The 23,779-nt window shown below is 45.3% G+C and overlaps 2 protein-coding genes across 9 annotated transcripts in view; one reads left to right on the forward strand and one right to left on the reverse strand.

Annotated features, from left to right (window-relative positions):
- LONRF3 (LON peptidase N-terminal domain and ring finger 3) overlaps nt 1–7,637 on the forward strand; it is a 48,939-nt gene extending 41,302 nt beyond the window's left edge. For 2 of the 3 annotated variants that reach the window (XM_083595726.1, XM_083595727.1), the window contains exon 12: nt 441–7,637. In XM_083595726.1, the coding sequence (XP_083451852.1) occupies nt 441–596 (156 nt within the window). In that variant the 3' untranslated portion in view covers nt 597–7,637. The remainder of the gene's footprint in view (nt 1–440) is intronic. The other variant, XR_014543654.1, reaches the window with a different exon arrangement.
- Nucleotides 7,638–20,297: 12,660 nt separating this feature from the next.
- The window catches only part of KIAA1210, a 58,021-nt gene continuing 54,539 nt past the window's right edge, over nt 20,298–23,779 (reverse strand). For all 6 annotated transcript variants that reach the window (XM_083595698.1, XM_083595695.1, XM_083595694.1 and 3 more), the window contains one exon: nt 20,298–22,528. In XM_083595698.1, coding sequence (XP_083451824.1) covers nt 22,362–22,528 — 167 coding nt within the window. In that variant the 3' untranslated portion in view covers nt 20,298–22,361. The remainder of the gene's footprint in view (nt 22,529–23,779) is intronic.

A 23,779-nucleotide genomic window follows, 5' to 3' on the forward strand; every position in this document is an offset into this window, starting at 1 on the left:
AAAGAGCAGCGGACAGGCTGCGCGGACAGTCTTGCTCTCCCGGCTTCAGCAAAAGGAACCTGAAGCCTGCGGAGCGCAGCAGGAACTCACACTGCGCTCCAAAGGCTTCAGGCGGCTATCCCTCTTGCTCTCCAGGCTTCAGCGAAAGCAACACAAAGCCTCCGGAGCGCGGAGGGAGCGCTCCCTCTGCGCTTGGTAGGCTTCGCATTACTATCCCTGAAGCCAAGGAGCCTGCATTCGCTCCATAGGACGCACACACATTTCCCCTTAATTTTTGGAGGGGAAAAAGTGTGTCCTATAGAGCGAAAAATACGGTACGTTGCCTTTTAATTTGAGATGTTACAATTAGGTTGGCGGTTCCTGAATACGGGGTTCCATCCTGCCACTTTCTCCATTTATTAACCATGGCTGTTAACAATAATGCTTGCTCTTCCTTGCAGGGCAACCCCAATGGTCCTGCCTGGTGCTGGTGGATCCTTGCTGTCTTTCCTCTTGAGAGCAGAGCCCAGCTCCCATTTCTTGCCATGACATCCCTGAAAGACCGTCTCCTCGGCATCAAGCGCATTCTTGACTTTATGGCCAACCCGGGACCATGAGGATAAGCGGCGCAAGAGATCCTGTGAATCCTGTTAGAATACTTGAGCGTCTCTCGGCTGTTTCCTTACGCTGATGACTTCTTGAACTTTCTCACCTGCTATTACATCTCATTGTCTCTTCGCCAGCTGAAGCAAGATCTGCAACGTTAAGCTTCAAGGGTGGAAGAGCCTTTAACTAGTTGCAATGATGTGTTAACAGAGAATGATTTTTTTGGAGCGAGAAATGGCTCTAACATCAACACAGCAAAAACTATAGCTACTGTGCGGGGAGCATGCAGCACGATCCCAAGCACGTTCTACTCAGAAGTAAGTCCTGAAAAGCGTGACAGGTCTTCACTTCCACGCTGAAGGGCTGCAGCCTTAATGTTGTTGAGTTGGTTCTTCAGTTCAAAAAGAATTACCAATGTTTCCATAAATATATAGATATCTTTCTACATATATGCATAATGAAAGTGAACAAAACAGATGTGAACTTTTTTCCTTTTTTTCTTTTTTGCTATAAACAATTTTTTAAAAGGTTTGTCCAAATTTTTATTTTATTTTATCTGGGAACAGATGCATTGAAATATTTCTGGTTTAATGTGAAGCTGAAATAACTAGCCATCGTGCTGTTTCATTTCAAGGCATATTTCAAAGGGTTCTGGTTTGGTGTGGTTTTTTTAAAAAAAAAATCTGTATATTAACAGTATTCACAAGTTTTTGATGGATATTATTAGTATTATTTTGGACTAAAAATGTTTATTTGGTTTTCAGTTGCAAATTCACAGCATGATCCTCTAATGTAAATCCTGCTACATTCAGTGGTGATTAGCTTAGAAAGTGTGTTTAGGATCATAGCCTAAGACTGTGTGTATTCTTCATAGAAGTCTGGCTGTTTTGCTATCTTATAGTGTTTTTAATAATGAACATGAAGATGGGGGGTGGGAGTGTTAATAATACACAGTCTCATGCTTGATAACTAGTTTGCTTTTACATTTTGTGGAAGGTCTAAATGGCACCTAAATGGGTTGAATCCAGACTTTGTCATACTTAGGGCAGACCCATTGACATGAATGTGACATTATCATGATGACTAACCTAAGATTAATTTAGGTGGGTCTGTTCAAGGCATGACTAACAGCACCACCCTAACCAAGTCCACTTAGAAGTAAGTTGCATTGGATTCAATAGGACTTACATCTAGGAAAGTGGGGTTTGGGTTGCCACTGAAGTCTGGATCCAACCCTGTAATTTTTGAAGATGTCTCAAGGTATGCTTCGATGGATTTCTCCTACTCTCTCTCTCTTTTAAAAAAAAACACACCAAAAATAGTACTTACAATTCTTTCTGTGAGTACAGAATTATCTGTACCTGGTACCAGGAATCAGATAATATCTGTACAAATCCTGTTTTGACATTTAATTTGTTAAAAGGATGTTCAAGGACAGCAGTGAGGGTCAAAGGAACAATGATCAGGGACAGTGGAACAAGGTGTACATAACACATTGTCCTTCATATTGTTGTTTAGAGAAGCTTGCTGTGACAGTTTGCTTTGGGATTGCTCTTATTTTTCTGATCTAAATGAATGTTGTGGCTTAGCCAAGCTGAGCTCTTAGGTAGCTGTTCACAAAACAGCTGCAGACCACTTTGAAGAGACTCTTTTACAGCATTTCTTTTGTAGCCTTTATACTGGGGACAGGTTGGATGGCAGCAACAGGAGGACACAAAGAACTTTCCACATAGGAAGATTATGTGCATTGCCAACAGGAGAGTAACAGACTGAGATACTGCTCCCACTGGCTTTATCAGTGTTACTCTCCCATTGGTAATTCTCAATTTACTCTCCTTGGGAATGTATTCCTAAATTGGAGAACGGTCATTGCTCAGTGGTAGAACATCTGCCTGTATGCAGAAGGCCACCAGTTCAATCCCTGGCATCTCCAGTTAGGACTGGGAGAGACCCCTGCCTGAATCCACAGAGTCACTGCCAGTCAGCATAGATGATACTCAGCTGGCCGGACCATTGATCTGACTCTATTCTAAGGCAGCCTCCTACATTCCCTTTCCTTTGTTGCCTTTCTGACACCTGCATCCTCCGGCTCCCAATTGCTGCAAAACTGCATTGTTTTTATTTAGATAATGTGATAACAACATCACTTGTTAAAAGCATGTATCTTTTATCTTAACTGTACTGTGAGGCTGGTGGTGGTTTGGATGCCTCCTAACGTATTTCTGGACAGGTTTTACTGCAGTTCTCTGAAATGCTCTTACATGAGGTCTGCATTGCAAATGGAAATGCATTGCAGTTGTATAAATTTTGGGGGGAGTGGTGGAGGGGAGATTGAGTTGTTCTGGGGCTGAAAACTACTGTGATGGACGTTAATGTGCAGAAACATTGACCCTTTTTAAACTTCAAAGAAGGAGGTTGAAATGCTGCTGCCACCGTGCACTGCTCCCCTCCTCCAGACTCATGATGAAAACCTGTCCTTAAAACCAGGTGAAATGTCTTATTTAATATTTGCACTCCTACTGATTGCATTGCCAGATTTATTTTATTTTTTAAAAAATCTGTTTATTTTCTACTGGAGTGCTCAAGGCAGTTTACAAAAATATGAAATAAAAATGGCAAAAGTAGGCAATGATTGAAAACAAGATGGTGCAAAGGTATCATGAGATCTATATATACGTATACATGTGATCAAAGGAGAAGACTTAAATGCGGGGTATAGCAATCAAAAACAGTTCATAATAGCCGAAAGCCTGGAAGAATGAACATGGATCCCTACAGACGTTCCTTTTATTCTGCATTCATGACGATTTGTGCTCTTGATGGTATCGGGGTGATTCTACTTGATTCTGCTTTCAGTACTGTTTGTGCCATCTAGCAGTTCGAAAGCACGAAGTGCAAGTAGATAAATAGGTACCACTCTGGCGGGAAGGTAAATGGCGTTTCTGTGCGCTGCTCTGGTTCTCCAGAAGCAGCTTAGTCACGCTGGCCACATGCCTCGGAAGCTGTACGCCGGCTCCCTCGGCCAATAAAGTGAAATGAGCGCCGCAACCCCAGAGTTGGCCTTTTACCTTTACCCTTCCAAATAGCAATAGAACAATAATATTGCAGGAGCATCCCAGAACAACTGTTGCAGAACAGCATACGACAGTGCTATTTTTCTAGAAAAAGAGGTGCCAGAACTCACCATGAATGCCTCCCTTATTCTCTTACTATGGCAATGACGCCCACCTGAGAGGTGCCAGAACTGAGTTCCAGTGAGTTCCAGATGAAAAAAGGGCCTGACATGTGGACAGCCTAGTGTAAATCTGCCACTAATGCACTATTACATAAATGACTCCTCGAAGAAGGGGCAACCCTATGACACTTAAAGAGATATATGGTGGACCTAAATGGGGATGCGATTCCAGAGCAGTACCGCCACCATTAGAAAAGTCCTTTCTCCAAGTACTTACAGATCTGTAGCTTACAACAGACTTGGGAACTGGGGCAGAGGATGTAATCTCCACCTCCGCCTCCTCATTGGCTGTGCTCTAGCAATTGTGGAAAGCAACTGAGGAAAATGCCCATGAAAAAAGTCAAAGTTGGTTACACTACTAATCTGACTCACTGCTTTCTACATAAATCTCCATTGTGTTCTATTTTGGAGGACATTTCTCTGCATTTGAAGACCTCTATTTGAAGATGCAAGTTCAGCTTAATGAATTGTTGTTGTTGTTGTTGTTGTTGTTGTTGTTGTTGTTGTTGTTGTTATTTCCAAATATGCATCCGTATGTAAATCGGCATGTTGTACTTTATGCAAACCTGTCTTTCTTTTCTTTTGGTTGATGCATTTCCTCACTTGTTGCACTATGTAACTCCAGGCATTATATAGCACTAGGTCCTCAGAGACTTTTCTCCCACCTGTGGATTTTTGTGCCGGTTTCCCTCCCACCCACTCCAAGTGATAGTGTAAAAAAGAAAAAGAAAAACAGTAACGGAAATGATCTCATTCAAAAGTGGCCGGAATTTTGTGTGCGCATTTGCCTGAAAGAAACCAAAGATGTGTCGAGACCAAAACTGTACTGTGAAGCTACTCATTAAATATATGCAGTCACAAATAGGGAGCAAAGCAACACTGCAGTTGTGTGGTTTGGTTGTGTGCGCCCAATCTCACCTCCTCAGGTAGAAGACCTTTCTGGGAGGTAGACAATGGCAGTTTGCATATAGCAGAGCTGAATAAATTTATGTAACCAGTAATGGAAAATTTGGCCTGCAATGAGTTATATTTATCTTCTCTGGATGGGTCTTGCCCAAATCTTTTCTATTTTTTGTTAAACCACTGGTAACCACTGGTTACTAGGAAGGTTGCCATATTGGTAACGTAAGAATTTGGCGCAGGTCCATTAAGGGTGTGTAAAAGAAATGTGGACAACAGCTTTTCTTGTGGGTGGAAACACAGAATTGTTGCTTTCTCTCTGTGTGACATTGAGAATGGCTGAATAAGGGGACTCATGATGCCACTGCCATCATGATTTTTTACAGTTCTGCACCTCTACAGTTTGCCCTAATTGGTAGAGACCCCCTTCAGGCCATCTTTCAATATAGTCCAAGTCAGAGGAGATGCTATATCTGGCGGGGGCGGGGGGGGGAATCTTAAGCATGCAATGCATATTAAGCCTATGGTACTTAGCAAGATTGGTAGAATATCAACGATTCAATATTTAAATTAATCCATTAAATGAAACTGTTTTGAAAAAGGTTTTACTGGATTTTGAGGATGACCCTGATGGAGTGGGCTGCAGATATTTAAAGAACTTTTTATAAAAAAAAGGAATTTTTTTAAATATATACACGGACTTCAAAATCCTCATGTGGTGGGTGCCTCTTTCTCTCGCCCTGCTGAGATGCTGTCTGCCGCCACACATGTATTTTGAGGGGGGCTGGGGGGGGAGAGATGATATGTTTATTTTTAGAATGGTTGTTTTTATTCCTGTGCAAAGTTTTGCAGCTCTAGCAGTGCAGTCCTATTCATGTTTATTCAGAAGTAGGGCCAGCTGTGTGTTCAGTGGGGCTCCCAGGAAAGAGCGTAGCTTTGGGCTGCAGCCCTTTACCCACTTACAAGACTAACAAAAGCCAGTTCGATGGGGGTTTTAAGGGGGGGGCGCTTGTCAAAGGCCTCCCTCCTTCAATGAGTGAGTCTGCCTCCTCATCACCATAGCAACCTGTTGCTGTTGCTTCTGCTTCTCCCTTTCCTCATCACTTGCTCACACCTGTGTGCTGTTCAGGCAGGGGCGAATCAGTGAGCAAGCAGCCATGGGATGTTCTCCTCTTCACCACCAGTGTGAACTGGTCTGTTGCAATAATGAAGAGGAGGACCAGGGGGTTCTTGTTAGAATTCCCTCTGTTGGGTAGTGCCAGTGGAATTCCTGAGTGAGCCTTAAAAAGTCATACAATTAATCAGCAGAGACTTTTTAAACCTGAAATCTAATAATATGCAGTTGTGATAGTTAGTAGACTGAACTGCCTCAGTCTCTCTCTTGGTTTTTCAGGATGTTTTGACGTACAGTCTCCTAGAGACCACAAAACTTGGACAGGCATTGGCAAAGTCGATGTCTGTTGTTCCTTTAAACTTTGAAGTTTTCATACGACAAGAATGACTTAACTCCTGGATTTGAAGTGCCTGAATACTTTTGTTAGTTGCTATTTATGAGCTTCTCAGACTTCATGAGCCATATACTACTTTTTGAAGAAGATTTTGAAAATATGTTTGAGAGTAAATTTTGAGCAACGAAAAGGTTTACAAAGCCGTAGTGTAGCAAAACCAGTGTTTTATGCTTTGAAATGTTTTCTGTCAAGGCTTCGGCCTAGTCTACACAAACAGCAGAACAAGGTGGCAGATTGTTCCTGAGTTGCACTGCACCATGTCTGAATGCTCCTTTAAGGGTTGGTTGGTTTAGGAACTCCCTGCAAGTAGAAAACTAGCCTATTGGCTGGGGGAGTAGGTTTTATCCCAACCCAGTTTCTGCTGTATAAGATTTCTACATGCAATGAGTTATGTTGGTTTGTTTAATGAAATGTATATTTTTAAAAATGGCACCTCACCTGTTGTTTGTAGTAGTACAGGTGGGGCATGCAACAAAATGTTGCAGCATTAACATTTCCTGTTCATTTCCATGTCCACTCCATTTCCCTTTCTACCTACTTTCCATTTTTTTCAGCATTGGTCACTGAACATGCTTAATCCTACATCTTTTACACACACACACACACGCGCACACACACACACACACACACACACACACACACTGCACCGCCCCTTTTAGGGCTTTTTGTAACAATTTATTGTTGTTCTGCAGATTTTAAGGTGTTGGTATTTTTAAGCCTGCTGAAGCTTCATTCTTTCGTGTGGTTCGTACTGCTCTAGCTATATATGCCGCAGCAGTCGCATTTAAATATCAGAGATGGAAGGAGTGCCCATTTTACTATTGCAGTACTCTCAACAACTCAGCTAGTCTGCATGTGTAGAACAGGCCAAAGTTCAAATAGGTTAAGTTGCTGCTCCTCAGCAATCCCATTAAACCAGGGGTGAGGAACCACTGGCCTTCCAGATGTTGCTGGAATGAAACTCCCATTAGCCCCAGTCAGTATGGGCAATGGCGTTGCAATCCAACAACATCTGGAGGGTCTCAGTTGTCTTAGCCCTGCATTAACAATAAAATGTTTCAGATGCCAGAAATTAAGCCGCCCCAAGGTAGCCAACCTCCTGTGAAATTGCAAAATTACATCACTTTGTACAGCATTCTTTAAAAATGAATGAATTAATAAACAAGCAAAAGTTTGCACTACAATGAACTTGAAGTGAAATTAAGTATAAATTCTTATCATGGTTCAGCTACCTCTTTCTGTTAGGTTTGATTAGGAATTTTTTCCCCAGTGCATTCTGATTTGTCATGTTATAAATGTATTTCATAGTCTAGTTTAAAAAAAAAAAATCTGTATGTGTTCTTATGTCATTTTGCATCAAAGCTTTGGTGATCTGTGATTTGCTAATAAAAAAATTGTTTGTTGACTAACGTGTGTTGGTGGCTTAACTGATATGGGATGTCATTGTGTTGTTTTGTAACAGAAGGTTGCACATTATTACTTAGCTTATTGACTGGGGCGTAGGCACACATTCTGTTTCTGCAAAAGAAATCTGACACTCAATACCTGGAGAGTGGAAAAAAACACACCCCTTTGATAGGTATAAAGTGAGGCACAGTTTAGCTCAGGGCTAGCTAAACCCACACTTCTCATAGTACAGTCTAGCTTTTAATGTATGCATCTATTTTATAGCTCACCTTTCCTCCACAAAGTCATCACGTAGGGTTCTTCCCATTCCTCTAACCCACCTCAAATCTGTCCTCTCAAGAACCCTATGATGTAGGTTTAGTCTGAGAGAAAATGGCCTAAGATCATAAACCAGTGCATTTAGGGTTGTCGGTAGGTGGGAACAAGACAAAAGTGGGTGGTGTGAAGTTACATTCAGATATAAAATCAGATATACGCAAGGACATATTTCTCCAGCCAGGTATTATCATTGCACAGACCCACTCCAGCCAGGTAAAAGCACTTGAGGGGGACCAATGAAAGGTGCGGCCTGAGGAGACATGGCCTAGGGAGAGTCTTGAGGGATTGACAGAGAATTTTGGAGAGCCACATTTGGCCCACAGGCCTGAGGTTCTCCAACTATGCTCTCACCACTACAATTCACAAGTCTTTTTTTTTAAATCAAAGTTACAAGCTTGGTGGATCAGGGGAATACTGTGGACGTAGTGTATTTGTTTTCATTAAGGCTTTTGACATAAGTCTCTCATTATAGTCTTACAGAGAGGGTGGTAAAATTGGGCTGGACAAGGTACCGTATTTTTCGGCCCATAGGGCGCACCGGCCCATAGGGCGCACCTAGTTTTTTGGGGGGGAAATAAAGAAAAAAAATTATTTCCCCCCCAGGCGCGGGGCTGGGGCGGGGCAAGCCCAAGCTTCCCCTGACCCCAGCCCCCAGAACAGGCAGCTCTCCACAAGCTGTGGGAGAGCTGCGCAAAGCCCGAAGCCTGGGGGCGCTGAGCTCAGCGCGCCCCCAGGCTTCGGGGTGCAGGCAGCTCTCCACAAGCCGTGGGAGAGCTGAGCGAAGTCGCGCAGCTCTCCCACGGCTTGCGGATAGCTTCCTGAAGCCTGGAGAGCGGGAGGGGTCGGTGCGCACTGACCCCTCTCGCTCTTCAGGCTTCAGTGAAATCCTGCATTCGCCCCATAGGACGCACACACATTTCCCCTTCATTTTTGGAGGGGGAAAGGTGCGTCCTATAGGGCGAAAAACACGGTAACTGTGGATTTGTAGCTGGCTGACTGACTGAACCAATGGTTCCTTGTCATTCTGGGGGAAAAGTGACAAGTGGGGTGCTGCAGAGTTCTGGATGAGGGAGCTGGGGGGATGCTCATGAAAGTTGCAAATGACACCAAACTGGGAGGGGTATCTAATGCCGCAGAAGATAGAACTGGAATTCAAGATGACCTTCACAGATTGGAGAACTGGGCCCAAACTAACAAAATTCATTTCAACAGGGACAAATGCAAAGTTTTACACTTAGGCAGGAAGAACCATCTGCAGAAATGTAAAAAGGATCGAGGGGGTCTTAGACCATAAGCTTAACCTGAGTCAACAGTGTGATGCAGCAGCAAAAAAATCTAGTGCTATTCTAGGCTGCATCAACAGAAGTAGAGTGGCCAGATGAAGGGAATTATAGTACCACTCTATTCTGCCTTGGTCAGACAACACCTGGCCGCCACATTATAAGAAGGTTATGGACAAGCTGGAATGTTTGCAAATGAGGGCCACCAAGGAAACCAAGCCTTATGAGGAAAGGTTGAAGGAGCTGGGTATGTATGGCTTGGAAAAGAGGAGACTGAGAAGAGTTATGATAATAATCTTCAAATATCTAAATGGTTATCACATGGAAGATGGAGCACGCTTGTTTTCTCCTGCTCTGGAGTGTAGGACTCAAACCATCGGCTTCAAGTTAGAAAAAATGAGATTCTGACTAAACTTTGTGAACGTAAGAGCTGTTTGATAGTGGAACAGACTCCCTTGGGAGGTTGTGGAGTCCCCTCCCTTGGAGATTTTTAAGCAGAGGTTGGATGGCCATCTGTCATGTATAATGTTGTTGAGATTGCGGGGGGGGGCGGTTTGACTAGATGACCCTTGAGGTCCTTCCAACTCTACAGTTCTAAGATTCTGTGAGTCTATAACTCCCATCAGTGCTGGCTGAGACTGATGGGCACTGCAGTTCAAAACATCCAGAGGCGCCAAGGTTGGCTGAGGTTGCTGTACTCAAAGACCTACTAACCTGTCTAAACTTCTGCCCTCTCCAGCCTAAAGCTCTCTTTGCTTTATGCATACCTGCATAACAAACCAGGAAAGCTATTGCTGCTGTACCAACTTGACAGATAACAACTTTCTGAACTCATGGAGTTCGGGGGGGGGGTGTCATTAGAACTACATGTTGTTGCATTGTGGCCCAGTTACATAACCGGGGTAATTATTATTATTATTATTATTTATTTGTACCCCAGCCACTCTGGGCGGCTTCCACAAAGACCAAAAATACACTAAGATGTCACACATGAATGTCAGGTGTCTTCTGAATGTCAGGTAGCTGTTTATCTCTTTGACATCTGATGGAGGGCGTTCCACAGGGTGGGTGCCACTACCGAGAAGGCCCTCTGCCTGGTTTCCTGTAACTTTGCTTCTCGCAATGAGGGAACCACCAGAAGGCCCTCGGCGCTGGACCTCAGCGTTCGGGCAGAACGATGGGAGTGGAGACACTCCTTCAGGTATATTGGACTGAGGCCGTTTAGGGCTTTAAAGGTCAACGCCAACACTTTGAATTGTGCTCGGAAATGTACTGGGAGCCAATGTAGGTCTTCCAGGACCGGTGTTATGTGGTCTTGGCAGCCACCCCCAGTCACCAGTCTAGCTGCCGCATTCTGGATTAGTTGTACTTTCCAGGTCACCTTCAAAGGTAGCCCCACATAGAGTGCATTGCAGTAGTCCAAGTGGGAGATAACCAGAGCATGCACCACTCTGGCGAGACAGTCCGCAGGCAGGTAGGGTCTCAGCCTGCGTACCAGGTGGAGCTGGTAGACAGTTGCCCTGGATACAGAATTGACCTGTGCCTCCATGGACAGCTGTGAGTCCAAAATGACTCCCAGGCTGCGCACCTGGTCCTTCAGGGGCACAGTTACCCCATTCAGGACCAGGGAGTCCTCCACACCAGCCCACCCCCTGTTCCCCAAAAGCAGTACTTCTGTCTTGTCAGGATTCAACCTCTATCCATTAGCCGCCATCCATCCTCTAACCGCCTCCAGGCACTCACACAGGCTTTGAAAGAGAGGTAGAGCTGGGTATCATCTGCATATTAATGGACACCCAGCCCAAACCCCCTGATGATATCTCTCAGCAGCTTCATATAGATGTTAAAAAGCATGGGGGAGAGAACGGAACCCTGAGGCACCCCACAAGTGAGAGCCCAGGGGTCTGAACACTCATCTCCCACCACCACTTTCTGAACACGTCCCAGGAAGAAGGAGCAGAACCACTGTATAACAGTGCCCCCAGCTCCCAGCCCCTCCAGACAGTCCAGAAGGATGTTATGGTTGATTGTATCAAAGGCCTCTGAGAGATCCAGCAGAACTAGGAAACAGCTCTCACCTTTGTCCCTAGCCCGCTGGAGATCATCAACCAGTGCGACCAAGGCAGTTTCAGTCCCATGATGAGGCCTGAATCCTGATTGGAAGGGATCCAAATGGTCCGCATCCTCCAGGCATGCCTGGAGTTGTTCAGCAACCACCCGCTCAAGCACCTTGAGCAAGAATGGAAGATTTGAGACTGGGCGATAGTTGGCCATACTGGCCGGGTCTAAAGATTTTTTTTAAGAAGCAGTTTAATGACCGCCTATTTCAGCAGATCTGGGAATGTTCCCTCACAGAGGGAAGCATTCACCACCCCGCAGAGCCCATCGCCCAGCCCTTCCTGGCTTGCTTTTATTAGCCAGGATGGGCAAGGATCAAGGAGACAGATGGTTGGTTTCACACGTCCAAGCAGACTCTGCTGAAATAGGCGGTGGTGTCTACCTCCTTCCAATTATGAGTGACTGCAAAAAAACTTTGCAAAATCGTTGCAGGAGATCTTGGGGTCTTTACAAGGCCCCGGTGGTAAAGGTGGTTCCATTAAATTGCGGACCACCTGAAAGAGTCTCCTGCTACTATTTTCTGCAGAAGCAATAGAGACGTTGAAGAAAGTCTTCTTTGCTGTCGCTATCGCCACTTGGTAGGCTCGACGTTGAGCTCTAACCTGTGTCCGGTCAGATTCGGAATGAGTTTTCTGCCACCGACGCTCTAGCCGTCTCAGCGATTGTTTCATCGCCCTCAACTCCGAAGAAAACCACGGGGCTGTCCGGGCTCCATGCAATCGGAGAGGGCGCTTCGGAGCCAGACAGTCGATAGCCCTGGTTAACTCCGCATTCCAGCGGGCCACCAGGGAATCAGCTGAAAGGCCATCAACATGGGATAAAGCATCCCCTACCACTCTCTGGAAACCATTTGGATCCATTAAGTGGTGGGGGTTGACCATCCGAATCGGTCCCACCTCCCTGCAGAGGGGAAGGGTCGTGGAGAAGTCCAGTTGCACCAAGAAGTGATCTGACCATGGCACTTCTTTTGTTTCACTTTTACTTAGCGTCAGATCACCCACGTCACTAGAGGTGAACACCAGGGCTAAGGCATGTCCATGACTATGAGTTGGGCCAAACTTATTCAGGGACAGCCCCATGGAGGCCATGCTTTCCACAAAGTCCCGAGCGGCCCCTTGTAAGGTCATGTAGGCATGGATGTTAAAATCCCCTAGGACAACCAAACTAGATGTCTCCAGGAGAACATCCGCCACGACCTGAAGCAGCTCAGGCAGGGAATCCTTGGTGCAGCGGGGAGGTCAGTACACCAAAAGCAATCCTGTACTGCTCCTATTGCCCAGCTTCCAGAACATGCACTCAGAGAACTGGGTCTTCCCAGTAGGAGGCCTGATGCAAGCTAGTGACTTCCTAAAAATCACTGCAACCCACCCTCCCCGCCCACATGACCTGGGTTGCTGTGCATAAGAGAAACCTGGTGGACAAGCAGCAGCTAAGACAGGCCCATCTGCTTCATCCAACCAAGTCTCTGTTACACATGCCAGGTCAAGTCCTCCATCCACGATCAAGTCATGGATGGCAGTGGTCTTATGAATCATTGACCTAGCATTACACAGCAACACCTTCAGGTCATGTGGGTTTCCCTTGTTGATTCCAGTATCCATCCGGTCAAGACCAGACCCGGAGGCAGGAATAGTCTTCAAACAACGACTAAACCTGCCTCCTCGGTAATGACATGGTCTGGTCTTAGTGTAACTCCTCCTCCTGCCCATGATCACCGAGATCGGATGTCCCAGTGCTTCCCCCCCCCCCCGTGGAACTTGTCCCTGCCATTGTGTTGGCTGGGGCCCCACTCCCAGGCAGTCCTCATCCCGCCCCTTAAAAACAAAACACAAACTTTACAACAACCAATAAAACAAGAAAAAAACAAAAACAGAACAGTTATACTAAAATTAATTAACTGCTTAAGGACATTTTAAAACACATTAGCCACTTGGAACAGGGAAGCAACAGCAGAACAACTTCCTGCACTTCCCCAAAAGTTTGTTCCAGTTGGAAAAGGCCTTGGAAGGGAGCAGGCCCTGCAGTCCTCACCACAGCCTCTGTAACTAAAGGTTACAGAGTCCCAGATGAAAATAAGGATTTTTTAAAAAGTCTGCGTGTGTCCCCCCCCCCCCCCCCCGAAATAAGGTAACAAATAAATATCCAATCTTAGTCATAGCTGCCTCCCTAAATAACTTTCCATAGCTAATTGGAAACCAAATTTGCAAGAAAAACAACACCAGAGCTATGAGGAAAAGAAAGGTAATGCTTAAAGAAAGCTGTGTACACACAGAGATTTCAAAAGGCAATATTGTCTTGCACTTATAAAGCCGTAGACCTGTAACAGCAGAATTTGAAACTGAACCATTTTTTCCTGCTCCCCAGAACCATGGAACTGTTTTAGAATTGGACAAAGTGTTGGATTATTTTAGTCTTTAGGACAGGATGGAAGACCTCTTGATGGACTCCCCATGGTCAGTGGTATAATACAATGGGGTTTAAAGTCCAGAAGCAGTGGGAGGGAAGTAGGTCACCCTTGCTAACTAAGGTAAGCTTTGCAGGAGGTCACCTGCAACAAGCAAGTCAACTTACACTCTGAATGATGACAACAGCAAAACCGGCTGTTCTGCCTTACAGAGTGGTTCTGTACAACCAAATACTGAAGGCTTGGCTTTTAATGGGACAGGGAAAGGAAACAATGAAAATATACCCTTGTAACATCAGGGGTTTCAGGTTCCAGCAGAATAAGCTAACTCTACATAAAGAGACATAAAACATTAGCAATATGCTTTCTGTTTCTCAGCTTTCCAACATTTCCCCCTGGAGAATTCAAAGGCCTAGTGCTCTTTCCTAAGGGTTAAGTTACAGTGGTATTCCTTTTTAGCCATAATCCCTGCATTATGAATGTTCTGCTTTGTTCTGCTCATTCTGTGTAATAGACTCTATTACTGTGTAGTATAATATTTAGCCTACTTTCGCTGCAGTTCCTCACACCTTTTCAGAGCAGCTTATTTCCCTTCATCACCTATATTGTTTGTTGCAATAGTTTGCAGCCAATGTCAGTTTGCAGCTGCTGTTTCTTGTTTTCTAGGTCAGATCTCATCTCCTTCCATAGCCACCCAAATCGCTAGAAATCAGTTGTCTATTTGCAAAAGTCTAAAAGTTCAAAGATTTAATGAAAGCTGGGGACAAGAGATAAGTGGATTCCCTCCCAACATTTGCAATGAAAGTTGGGAGGAAAACTTTAAAAAAAATTAATATATTTTAAAACATGTCAATAAATGTACAAGTGTTAACTGGATAAGCCAGTAAGGTGAATGAGCAACAGTACAATCCCATCTAGGTCTACTTAGTAGCAGTGATGGGGAATAAATTTGATTCAGTTTGCATTTAAAGATGAATCTATCGAATTCACACTTACCCAGATTTTCAACCAAACAATGTTTACAAAAAAATAATATATTAGAAGAAAGTGTGCATAACTATATTAGTGAAAATCACATACAAAAACATGCATAGTATTAGGAGAAATTGCTTGCAAAAATAGCATACATTAGTCAAAACGGCATACAAAAATTTGCACTAAAATTTCTCCTAATACATTGCAAATTGCTGTAGAATGTGGAAAACTGAATCTGAAACAGTGGTGGGGCGTGGGTGGGATGATAATCTGTAAGAAACAAAATTGTCATGTCTTTCCACCCCTACTCAGAAGTAAGCACCATTCACTGCAGTGAGACTTTCTTTCAAATAAGTGAGGGTAGGGTTGCAGTCTATATGGAAAAAGTGGGCAGATGTGAACATAGGAAGCTGCCTTATACAGAATCAGACCATTGGCCTGTCTAGGTCAGTGTTGTCAAGACTGACTGTCAGCAGCTCTCTGGAATTTCAGATAAGGACCCTTCCCCAGCCTTTCTTGGAGAAGTTGGGTTCTGTGTTTTTGCAGTGAACAGAGTTCCGTGCAGGAGTTCCATACAGTACAGTGGTACCTCGGGTTACAGACGCTTCAGGTTACGCGATTTTGGGTTGTGCACCGCGCCAAACCCGGAAGTACCGGAACAGCTTACTTCTGGGTTTCGGTACTTGAGCATGCACAGAAGCACCAAATTACGCTTTACGCATGCACAGAAGTACCAAATCGCAACCCGCGCGTGCACAAACACGGTGCTGCAGGTTGCGAACAGTACGGGTTGAGAACGTGCCTCCCGCACGGATCATGTTTGCAACCCAAGGTTCCACTGTACACTGAGTTCCATGCAGAAATGTCAAGGCCCCATAGATCTGAGCTGTGCATTGTTTTATTTCCAAGAGGGATTTAGTCAGTGGCCTTGAAGCTCCACAGGCAGGCATTCTCTTCGAGGTCTCTACAAGGTCCAAGCTTAGAACATCATCTCCTAACTGACAGGAACATTTTGTACAAAGATTACCATAATAAAGGACAAAAGTGGAAAGGACCTAACAGAAGCAGAAGACGTCAAGAAGAAGTGGCAAAAATACACAGAGAAATTATACCAGAAATATATGGATGTCTCATACACCCCAGGTGTGGTTGCTGGCCTTGAGCCAGACATCCTGGAGAGTGAAGTCAAATGGGCCTTAGAAAGCACTGCTAATAACAAGGCCAGTGGAAGTGATGATAATCCAGCTGAACAATTTAAAATTTTAAAAGATGATGCTGATGTGTGAAGGGTTAACAAGTCTCAGATGTAGGGATGGGGAACCTGTTGCTCTCTGGATTTTTTTTTGTTCATAGACTCATAGAATTGTACAGCAGGCCACAAGTGTCACATGGTCCAAGCCCCTTGTCATTGGATAGCAGCTCCTATCAGCTTCAGTCAGCATGGTCAATGGTCAGGGCTGATTGGAGCAGCAGCCTCACAACTTGGGTGGGACGCCCCGCCCCCAGGACACAGGACACGCCCCTGCAGGCAGTGCATCCCGCCCCCAGGATGCATGCCAGGCCCCCCCCGCCTGCTCTCCAACCCCCCCCCCGGTGCCAGAGCATGAAGCTCCACCACTGATGCCAGCTAGTCAACTTAATTTCTTCCATTGCTTTCAGTTGGACATGCAATCCACAGTCCTGTGCAGATGTTCATAAGGCTTACTGTCTGAAGCTATTGCATATTTGGCCATAAATACTAGAGAGTTCTGTGATAGGTGTGCAGATAGTAGCCCTACAGCACAATCCGATGCATGTTTACTTGGAAACAAGTCTCACTACTTCTGCTGGGACTAACAATCACAATCCTAAACATGTCTTCTCAAAAGTACAGTGGTGCCTCGCAAGACGAAAAGAATCCGTTCCGCGAGTCTCTTCGTCTTGCGGTTTTTTCGTCTTGCGAAGCACGGCTATTAGCGGCTTAGCGGCTTAGCGCTATTAGCGGCTTAGCGGGCTTAGCGGATCAGCTGTTAAGCGGCTTAGCGGCTTAGCGGATCAGCTGATAAGCGGCTTAGCGGCTTGGGAAAAAGGGGAGAAAAAGGAAAAAAAAACCTCAGGAACTCGCAAGACATTTTCGTCTTGTGAAGCAAGCCCATAGGAAATTCGTTTTGCGAAGCACCTCCAAAACGGAAAACCCTTTCGTCTAGCGGTTTTCCGTCTTGCGAGGCATTCGTCTTGCGGGGCACCACTGTAATTTTTTTTTACAATATCCTTTTTGCTTTAATAAAATTTTATGAGTTTTTAAACCATTTAACAAATTCAGTTCAATTTCAGTACAATATTCCCTTATAATTTTGGCTTCCCACCCTTTATTCTCTACCTCTCTTTCAAATCAGAACCAGTGAAGGCGGTGAAGGTCCTGTGTGAGTGCCTGGAGGCAGTTGGAGGATGGATGGTGGCTAATGGATTGAGGTTGAATCCTGACAAGACAGAAGTACTGTTTTTGGGGGACAGGGGGCGGGCTGGTGTGAAGGACTCCCTGGTCCTGAATGGGGTAACTGTGCCCCTGAAGGACCAGGTGCGCAGCCTGGGAGTCATTTTGGACTCACAGCTGTCCATGGAGGCGCAGGTCAAATCTGTGTCCAGGGCAGCTGTCTACCAACTCCACCTGGTACGCAGGCTGAGACCCTACCTGCCCGCGGACTGTCTCGCCAGAGTGGTGCATGCTCTGGTTATCTCCCGCTTGGACTACTGCAATGCGCTCTACGTGGGGCTACCTTTGAAGGTGACTCGGAAACTACAACTAATCCAGAATGCGGCAGCTAGACTGGTGACTGGGGGCGGCCGCCGAGACCACATAACGCCGGTCTTGAAAGACCTACATTGGCTCCCAGCACGTTTCCGAGCACAATTCAAAGTGTTGGTGCTGACCTTTAAAGCCCTAAACGGCCTCGGCCCAGTATACCTGAAGGAGCGTCTCCACCCCCATCGTTCTGCCCGGATGCTGAGGTCCAGCGCCGAGGGCCTTCTGGCGGTTCCCTCATTGCGAGAAGCAAAGCTACAGGGAACCAGGCAGAGGGCCTTCTCGGTAGTGGCGCCCGCCCTGTGGAATGCCCTCTATTGTCAAAGCGATAAATAACTACCTGACATTCAGAAGACATCTTAAGGAAGCCCTGTTCAGGGAAGTTTTTAATCTGTGATATTTTAGTGTATTTTTGATTTCTATGGAAGCCGCCCAGAGTGGCTGGGGAAACCCAGCCAGATGGGCGGGGTACAAATAATAAATTATTATTATTATTATTATTATTATTATTATTATTATTATTATTCCGTGACGTTTCAATTCAAATCATTCATCTACTGCCATAAAAGTAGTATGTCTCCAAAACATATACCCTACATTACATTCCTTTATCATTCCTCAAGTCCTGCCTGTGATTTCATTTGACTATAATATTTTCTCAGATAATCCGAAAAGGGTCCTTTCCCAGGTTGACGAGTCCCATCGGCCCCTCACTTCCCTCCTCAGCACGTGCAGAAACCTTCTTGACCATTGGACCCACTATTGGCCTTGTCAGCTCAATTCACCAGAGCCTCTCTTCATATGCAGGGGAAGTGCCTAACTCACTGAGGGTTTGAGACCCATCAGCTGCCCTCACTTGGTTTAATCAGCCAGTCAAAGCCTTTTCCTGTGGTGTGGCCGCTGTCACTGTTGCAGTGTTGTCATGCTGACAGTTTCTAGGGGCCACAGGTGAGCTCTGAGCACAGGGTGGGGGCCAAAGATGGACAAACTACCTCAGAAGGAGCACAACATTTCCCCCACCAGAGGTACTCCTCTTCCCCTAATACACCACACACTTCTTAGCAGAACGTCCTCCCAGGAAAACGTGTAAAGGATTGCAGCCAAAAGTAATTTCTAATGAATCCAATGGGACTTAACAGATGCATTGGATTGCAGCCTTAACTGAAGTATACCTGAAGGAGCATCTCCACCCCCATCGTTCTGCCCGGACGCTGAGGTCCAGCGCCAAGGGCCTTCTGGCGGTTCCCTCATTGCGAGAAGCAAAGCTACAGGGAACCAGGCAGAGGGCCTTCTCGGTAGTGGCACCCGCCCTGTGGAACGCCCTCCCATCAGATGTCAAAGCGATAAACAACTACCTGACATACAGAAGACATCTTAAGGCAGCCCTGTTCAGGGAAGTTTTTAATATGTGATATTTTAGTGTATTTTTGATTTCTATGGAAGCCGCCCAGAGTGGCCGAGGAAACCCAGCCAGATGGGCGGGGTACAAATAATAAATTATTATTATTATTATTAACTACAGTGGTACCTCAGGTTACAGATGCTTCAGGTTACAGACTCCGCAAACCCAGAAATTGTACCTTGGGTTAAGAACTTTGCTTCAGGATGAGAACAGAAATCATGTGGCGGCGGAGCAGCAGCGGGAGGCCCCATTAGCTAAAGTGGTGCTTCAGGTTAATAACAATTTCAGGTTAAGAACGGACCTCCAGAACGAATTAAGTTCTTAACCCGAGGTACCACTGTACAACTACATAAACCAAACCAGGGCCACACATGAAATAGAACAAGCTGATTTAGGGATTTTTTTTATCTTCCTAGAACAGGAATCCACAATGAAAAATTAATTGTATTAAAAAAGTGTCGATTGCCATTATAAAACAAAATAATAAAAAACTTTTCCAAAATAGTGTCCTATTGCCCTCTACTGGCAGGCAAAGGGGAGGAACCCAACTGAAAACTTTCGAAGCATAAATATACAGTGGTACCTCGGGTTAAGTACTTAATTCGTTCCGGAGGTCTGTACTTAACCTGAAACTGTTCTTAACCTGAAACACTACTTTAGCTAATGGGGCCCCCCACTGCTGCCACGCCACCAAAGCATGATTTCTGTTCTCAACATGAAGCAAAGTTCTTAACCTGAAGCACTATTTCTGGGTTAGCAGAGTCTGTAACCTGAAGCGTATGTAACCTCAAGCGTATGTAACCCGAGGTACCACTGTAGATCTAAAGGTAAAAGTAAAGGGACCCCTGAACGTTAGGTTCAGTCGCGGACGACTCTGGGGTTGCGGCACTCATCTCGCTTTATTGACCGAGGGAGCCGGCGTACATCTTCCGGGTCATGTGGCCAGCATGACTAAGCCGCTTCTGGCGAACCAGAGCAGCACACGGAAATGCCGTTTACCTTCCCGCCAGAGCGGTGCCTATTTATCTACTTGCACTTTGACGTGCTGCTTTCGAACTGCTAGGTTGGCAGGAGCAGGGACCGAGCAAGGGGAGCTCACCCCGTCGCAGGGATTTGAACCACTGACCTTCTGATCGACAAGCCCTAGGCTCTGTGGTTTAGACCACAGCGCCACCCGGGTCCCACAGTGCCACCCGCGTCCCACATCGCCATCTATTTAATGCTATAAACAGCATGTGTGCCTTTGGTTTAGCAAATGGGTGAGAGAGGCAGTTGAAAGTGGATATTTAAACGTGTTGGATATTAAATATCTTGGATATTTAAAGGTGTTGTCTTCTTTTAAAATGTGTTTCTCCCTGCCAACACAAGAAACCAAAAAGTCAATTGTGACAAAAGAATTTAATAGTAAACAAAGTGTGTGAACAAAATACAAAAAAAGAAAAAGAAAATGTGCTCCAGAAAGGCAAGGATTACAAAAACATATATACATTCCATACATTTCAAAAGAGACATTTCTTTCTTTTTTTTTAAAGAATAAACAATAAAGAATAAAGAATAAAGAACTGAACAGAAACCAGGAATGTATTGATTTGTGTATCCTTTACATAGAAGAAGAGGATCAGGAATGGCAGGACAGCATTCCAAGACAATAGCCCACCAGCACTATACTATTAAAGTAGTATCATACCACTTTAAACCATCACGGCTTCCCCCAAAGAATCCTGAAAGATGTGGTTTGTTCAGGGCACTGAGAGTTGTTAGGAAACCCTCAAAGAACTACAATTCCTAGCATTCCTTGGGAAGGAGGATTGGGAACTGTAGCACTGTGATGGGAACAGGGGTCAACTCTCAGTACCCATGGCAAAGTTACCAGGATTCTTTGGGGGAAGCCACTGCTGTTTAAAGTGGTATGATACTGCTTTAAATACCTAGTGCAAAAGGAAGACATCATTATGTGTAGAGCAGCCTTTGCCAACCTGGTGCCTTCCAGGTGTTTTGAACTACAAGCCCCATCAGCCTTAGCCAGCATGTGCTAACTGGAGCTGATGGGAGTTGTAGTTTTAAACATCTGAAGGGCACCAGGTTAGCAAAGTATCGTATCGGAGGTTGATCCCAAGTTAGAATTTCACAGCCAGTTTCTTGGACTGGGGCTCAAAAGGATCATAAGGAACAGGGGAAGACCTGAGCAACTATAAGGCTTCCTGTTTTCCTTGGAAGGGAACAGAAACAACCTATCCACTTCATCCATCGCCAGCGACAAGATGCTTTGGAAAATCTGAGGGGCTGCAGCAGATTCAGATTCCGAGTATGCTCAGCCAGAAAACTCAACTCTGCTTGGTGTTACGTATGCTCTTTACAATGCATAACTGGTTCAGACATCTATGCCAAAGCCTGAAAAAAAATATTAAACTAGATTTGTTGTATTTGCAGACAGTTCTGGACAGGCATGCGGACATTCCTGAATGGTTGAATCAAGTGCTATTTTACTGGCAATCATCCATTGCCAAGAGCAGCACTATCCAGTTGTGCCCTTTTCCACAAATAAACACACCTTGAAGTCATGGCTGCTATTCTGCTGCCTGTATAGGTAAAAACTAGGCTGGGCAGCAGTAGATGTTTGGGGGAAATGGAGTTGAAAGGGTTACCATGAATTGCCTTTGGGTCTCCACACAAGGGCAGTCAATATGATGACCTCCAGATGATGCTAGGACTACAACTTCCAACATGCTTTACCAATGGTCCCACTTGCCAGGGTGGATTGAGCTGTAGTCCAGCATCTTGAGAGCACCACATTGGGTACCTCTTCCATTGAGTGACAAGTACTTTGGACTGACTCTAAACATCTGGAAAATCGGTACAATCCGTCTCCTTGCACAACCATATCTCCCATACAATAGGAAGTCTGTGTGTGAGAGATGTCTTTGGTTACTATCAAAGCAGGCACTGGTGTTGCACTTGCTGTTAGAAAACTAAGTTCACTATTTGAAGAACAGAACACAGCCACCATCTTTGTAGCCTCACCATCAGCCACTGGCAATCCAGGGCCTGCTTAGGGTTTCTGTCTTTTTGGCAGAAAACAGAATACCAGAAATACCAGCACAATATTTTCCACCCAGTGCAGGAATACTGTATCTCAGGTGGCTTTTTTTAAATGGGAAATGTGTAACCACCTTCAAGGTCCTTCTCAGCAGAGTCTTTGACCTTAACACTGATACTGTAACATATGGCCAAAGATTCCTGGAGCAATTATTGTCTTACAGTGAAAAGCACCCAGTGTATTAATAATTCCAATTGTTACCCTCGTATTAAATGTGTGGTAGAAATCCCCCCCCCAATTCACCAGTGCTTCCCATCATCCCTCCAGACCCTCAATAAATGATCACAGTGAAAACATTAGTATATGCTATTAATGCAGCTATTGGCAGTGTAGACAGTTCTTCCGAATGGCTACTGAACAATCTGAGGCATTTCACTCCATGCTTTGGCCTTTTTCCTGGCCAGAGAAAGCCAAGGTGGCTCAGCAGGGCTGCACGATGACATTGGTAGGCTTGGCAACGGCCTCGTTTCCTTTTCCATTTGAGGGGCTTCCTGAGGCTTTGTTCTAACAGATGATGCTGGGGAGAAATGGAGGAGATTGAGTAGGCTCTATGGGGCTGAAGAGCACACCCCAAGCATCACCCTTTGGAAACAACCACCCAAGTAGGACAGAACCACCACAAAACATGCCGCCCACCCCTCAGCTTGGACAGTTGCTACAGAAGGATTCTATGGTTGATGCCATCAAAAGCTGCTGAGAAGTCAAGGAGAATTAATTCTCCTGTCTCTCTCCTGACAAAAATCAAGATCCAGAGCAACCTAAGCATTTTTTGTGTCAAAACTGGGCCTAAACTCCAGTTGAAATGGATCTAGAAAATCAGTTTCCTCTGAGAAAGCAAGGATCTGGTCCTTCACCACCCGCTTAAGAACCTTGCCCAAGAAGGAGAGATTGACAACAGACAGGAAATTGCTCAGATTTTTTGAATCCAGGGAGGGTTTCTTAAGCAGTGGTCTTATCGCTGCATCCTTCAAGCAAGCACGAACCACTTCCTCACAAGAAAACATTAATCACCTCCTTGGCCGAGCCAGCTGTCTCCTCCCTGCTAGTTTTTATCAGCCAAGAGGGCCAGGGGTTCAGAGAACAGGCGGTCGCTCTGACCGATCCAAGCACTATGTCTGTGTCCTTGGGCCTTACTGAAACTCATCCAACAGGACAAAGCAGTGCCATGTAACCCCCTTGAGATTAAACTGCGTAACACTGGAGATGAGTTCTCAGCAGATGCAAGTGATTTATTCTTCAAAATGCTTTGTCAACAAGTCACAGTGAGCTCTAATCAGTTTTGCTACCTCCTTTGGGCCAGACTGTAAAAGGTCTCATGCTACCCGGGAAAGTTTTGCTTAATGAGGATGCAATCCCTAGCTAGCAGGATGAGCGGTTAGGGATGGTGCAAATTGTAGCCCAACAACTGCTGGGAACCCAAGTTTGAGAAACACTGGCTTAAAACAATAAGCGAGAAGCTGTGGCCCTCCAGAGGCGCCCATCAGCCTCAGCCAGCATGCCCAGTGGGTCAAGGATGGTGGGAACTGGATTCCAACAGCACCTGGAGGGCTGCAGGTTCCCCGTCCCTTGGTTAGGGGTTCCTGATCCTGGAAAGTGTGCAGGAATTATTGTCTTCCTCAATTAAGGGATGGTGCCTGTGGTGCCTGTGTCGCTGTGCTTCAATAAACTGTGGTTAAGGCAGAGTAAGAAGGGGAAGAAGAGCCACAGCTCATCTACTTTGTATGCAGAAGGTCCCAGCTTCAATCCCTGGCAATCCTTGGGAGAGACT

Source organism: Podarcis filfolensis, assembly GCF_964270895.1.
Source record: "Podarcis filfolensis genome assembly, chromosome: Z".
Taxonomy (NCBI): domain Eukaryota; kingdom Metazoa; phylum Chordata; class Lepidosauria; order Squamata; family Lacertidae; genus Podarcis; species Podarcis filfolensis.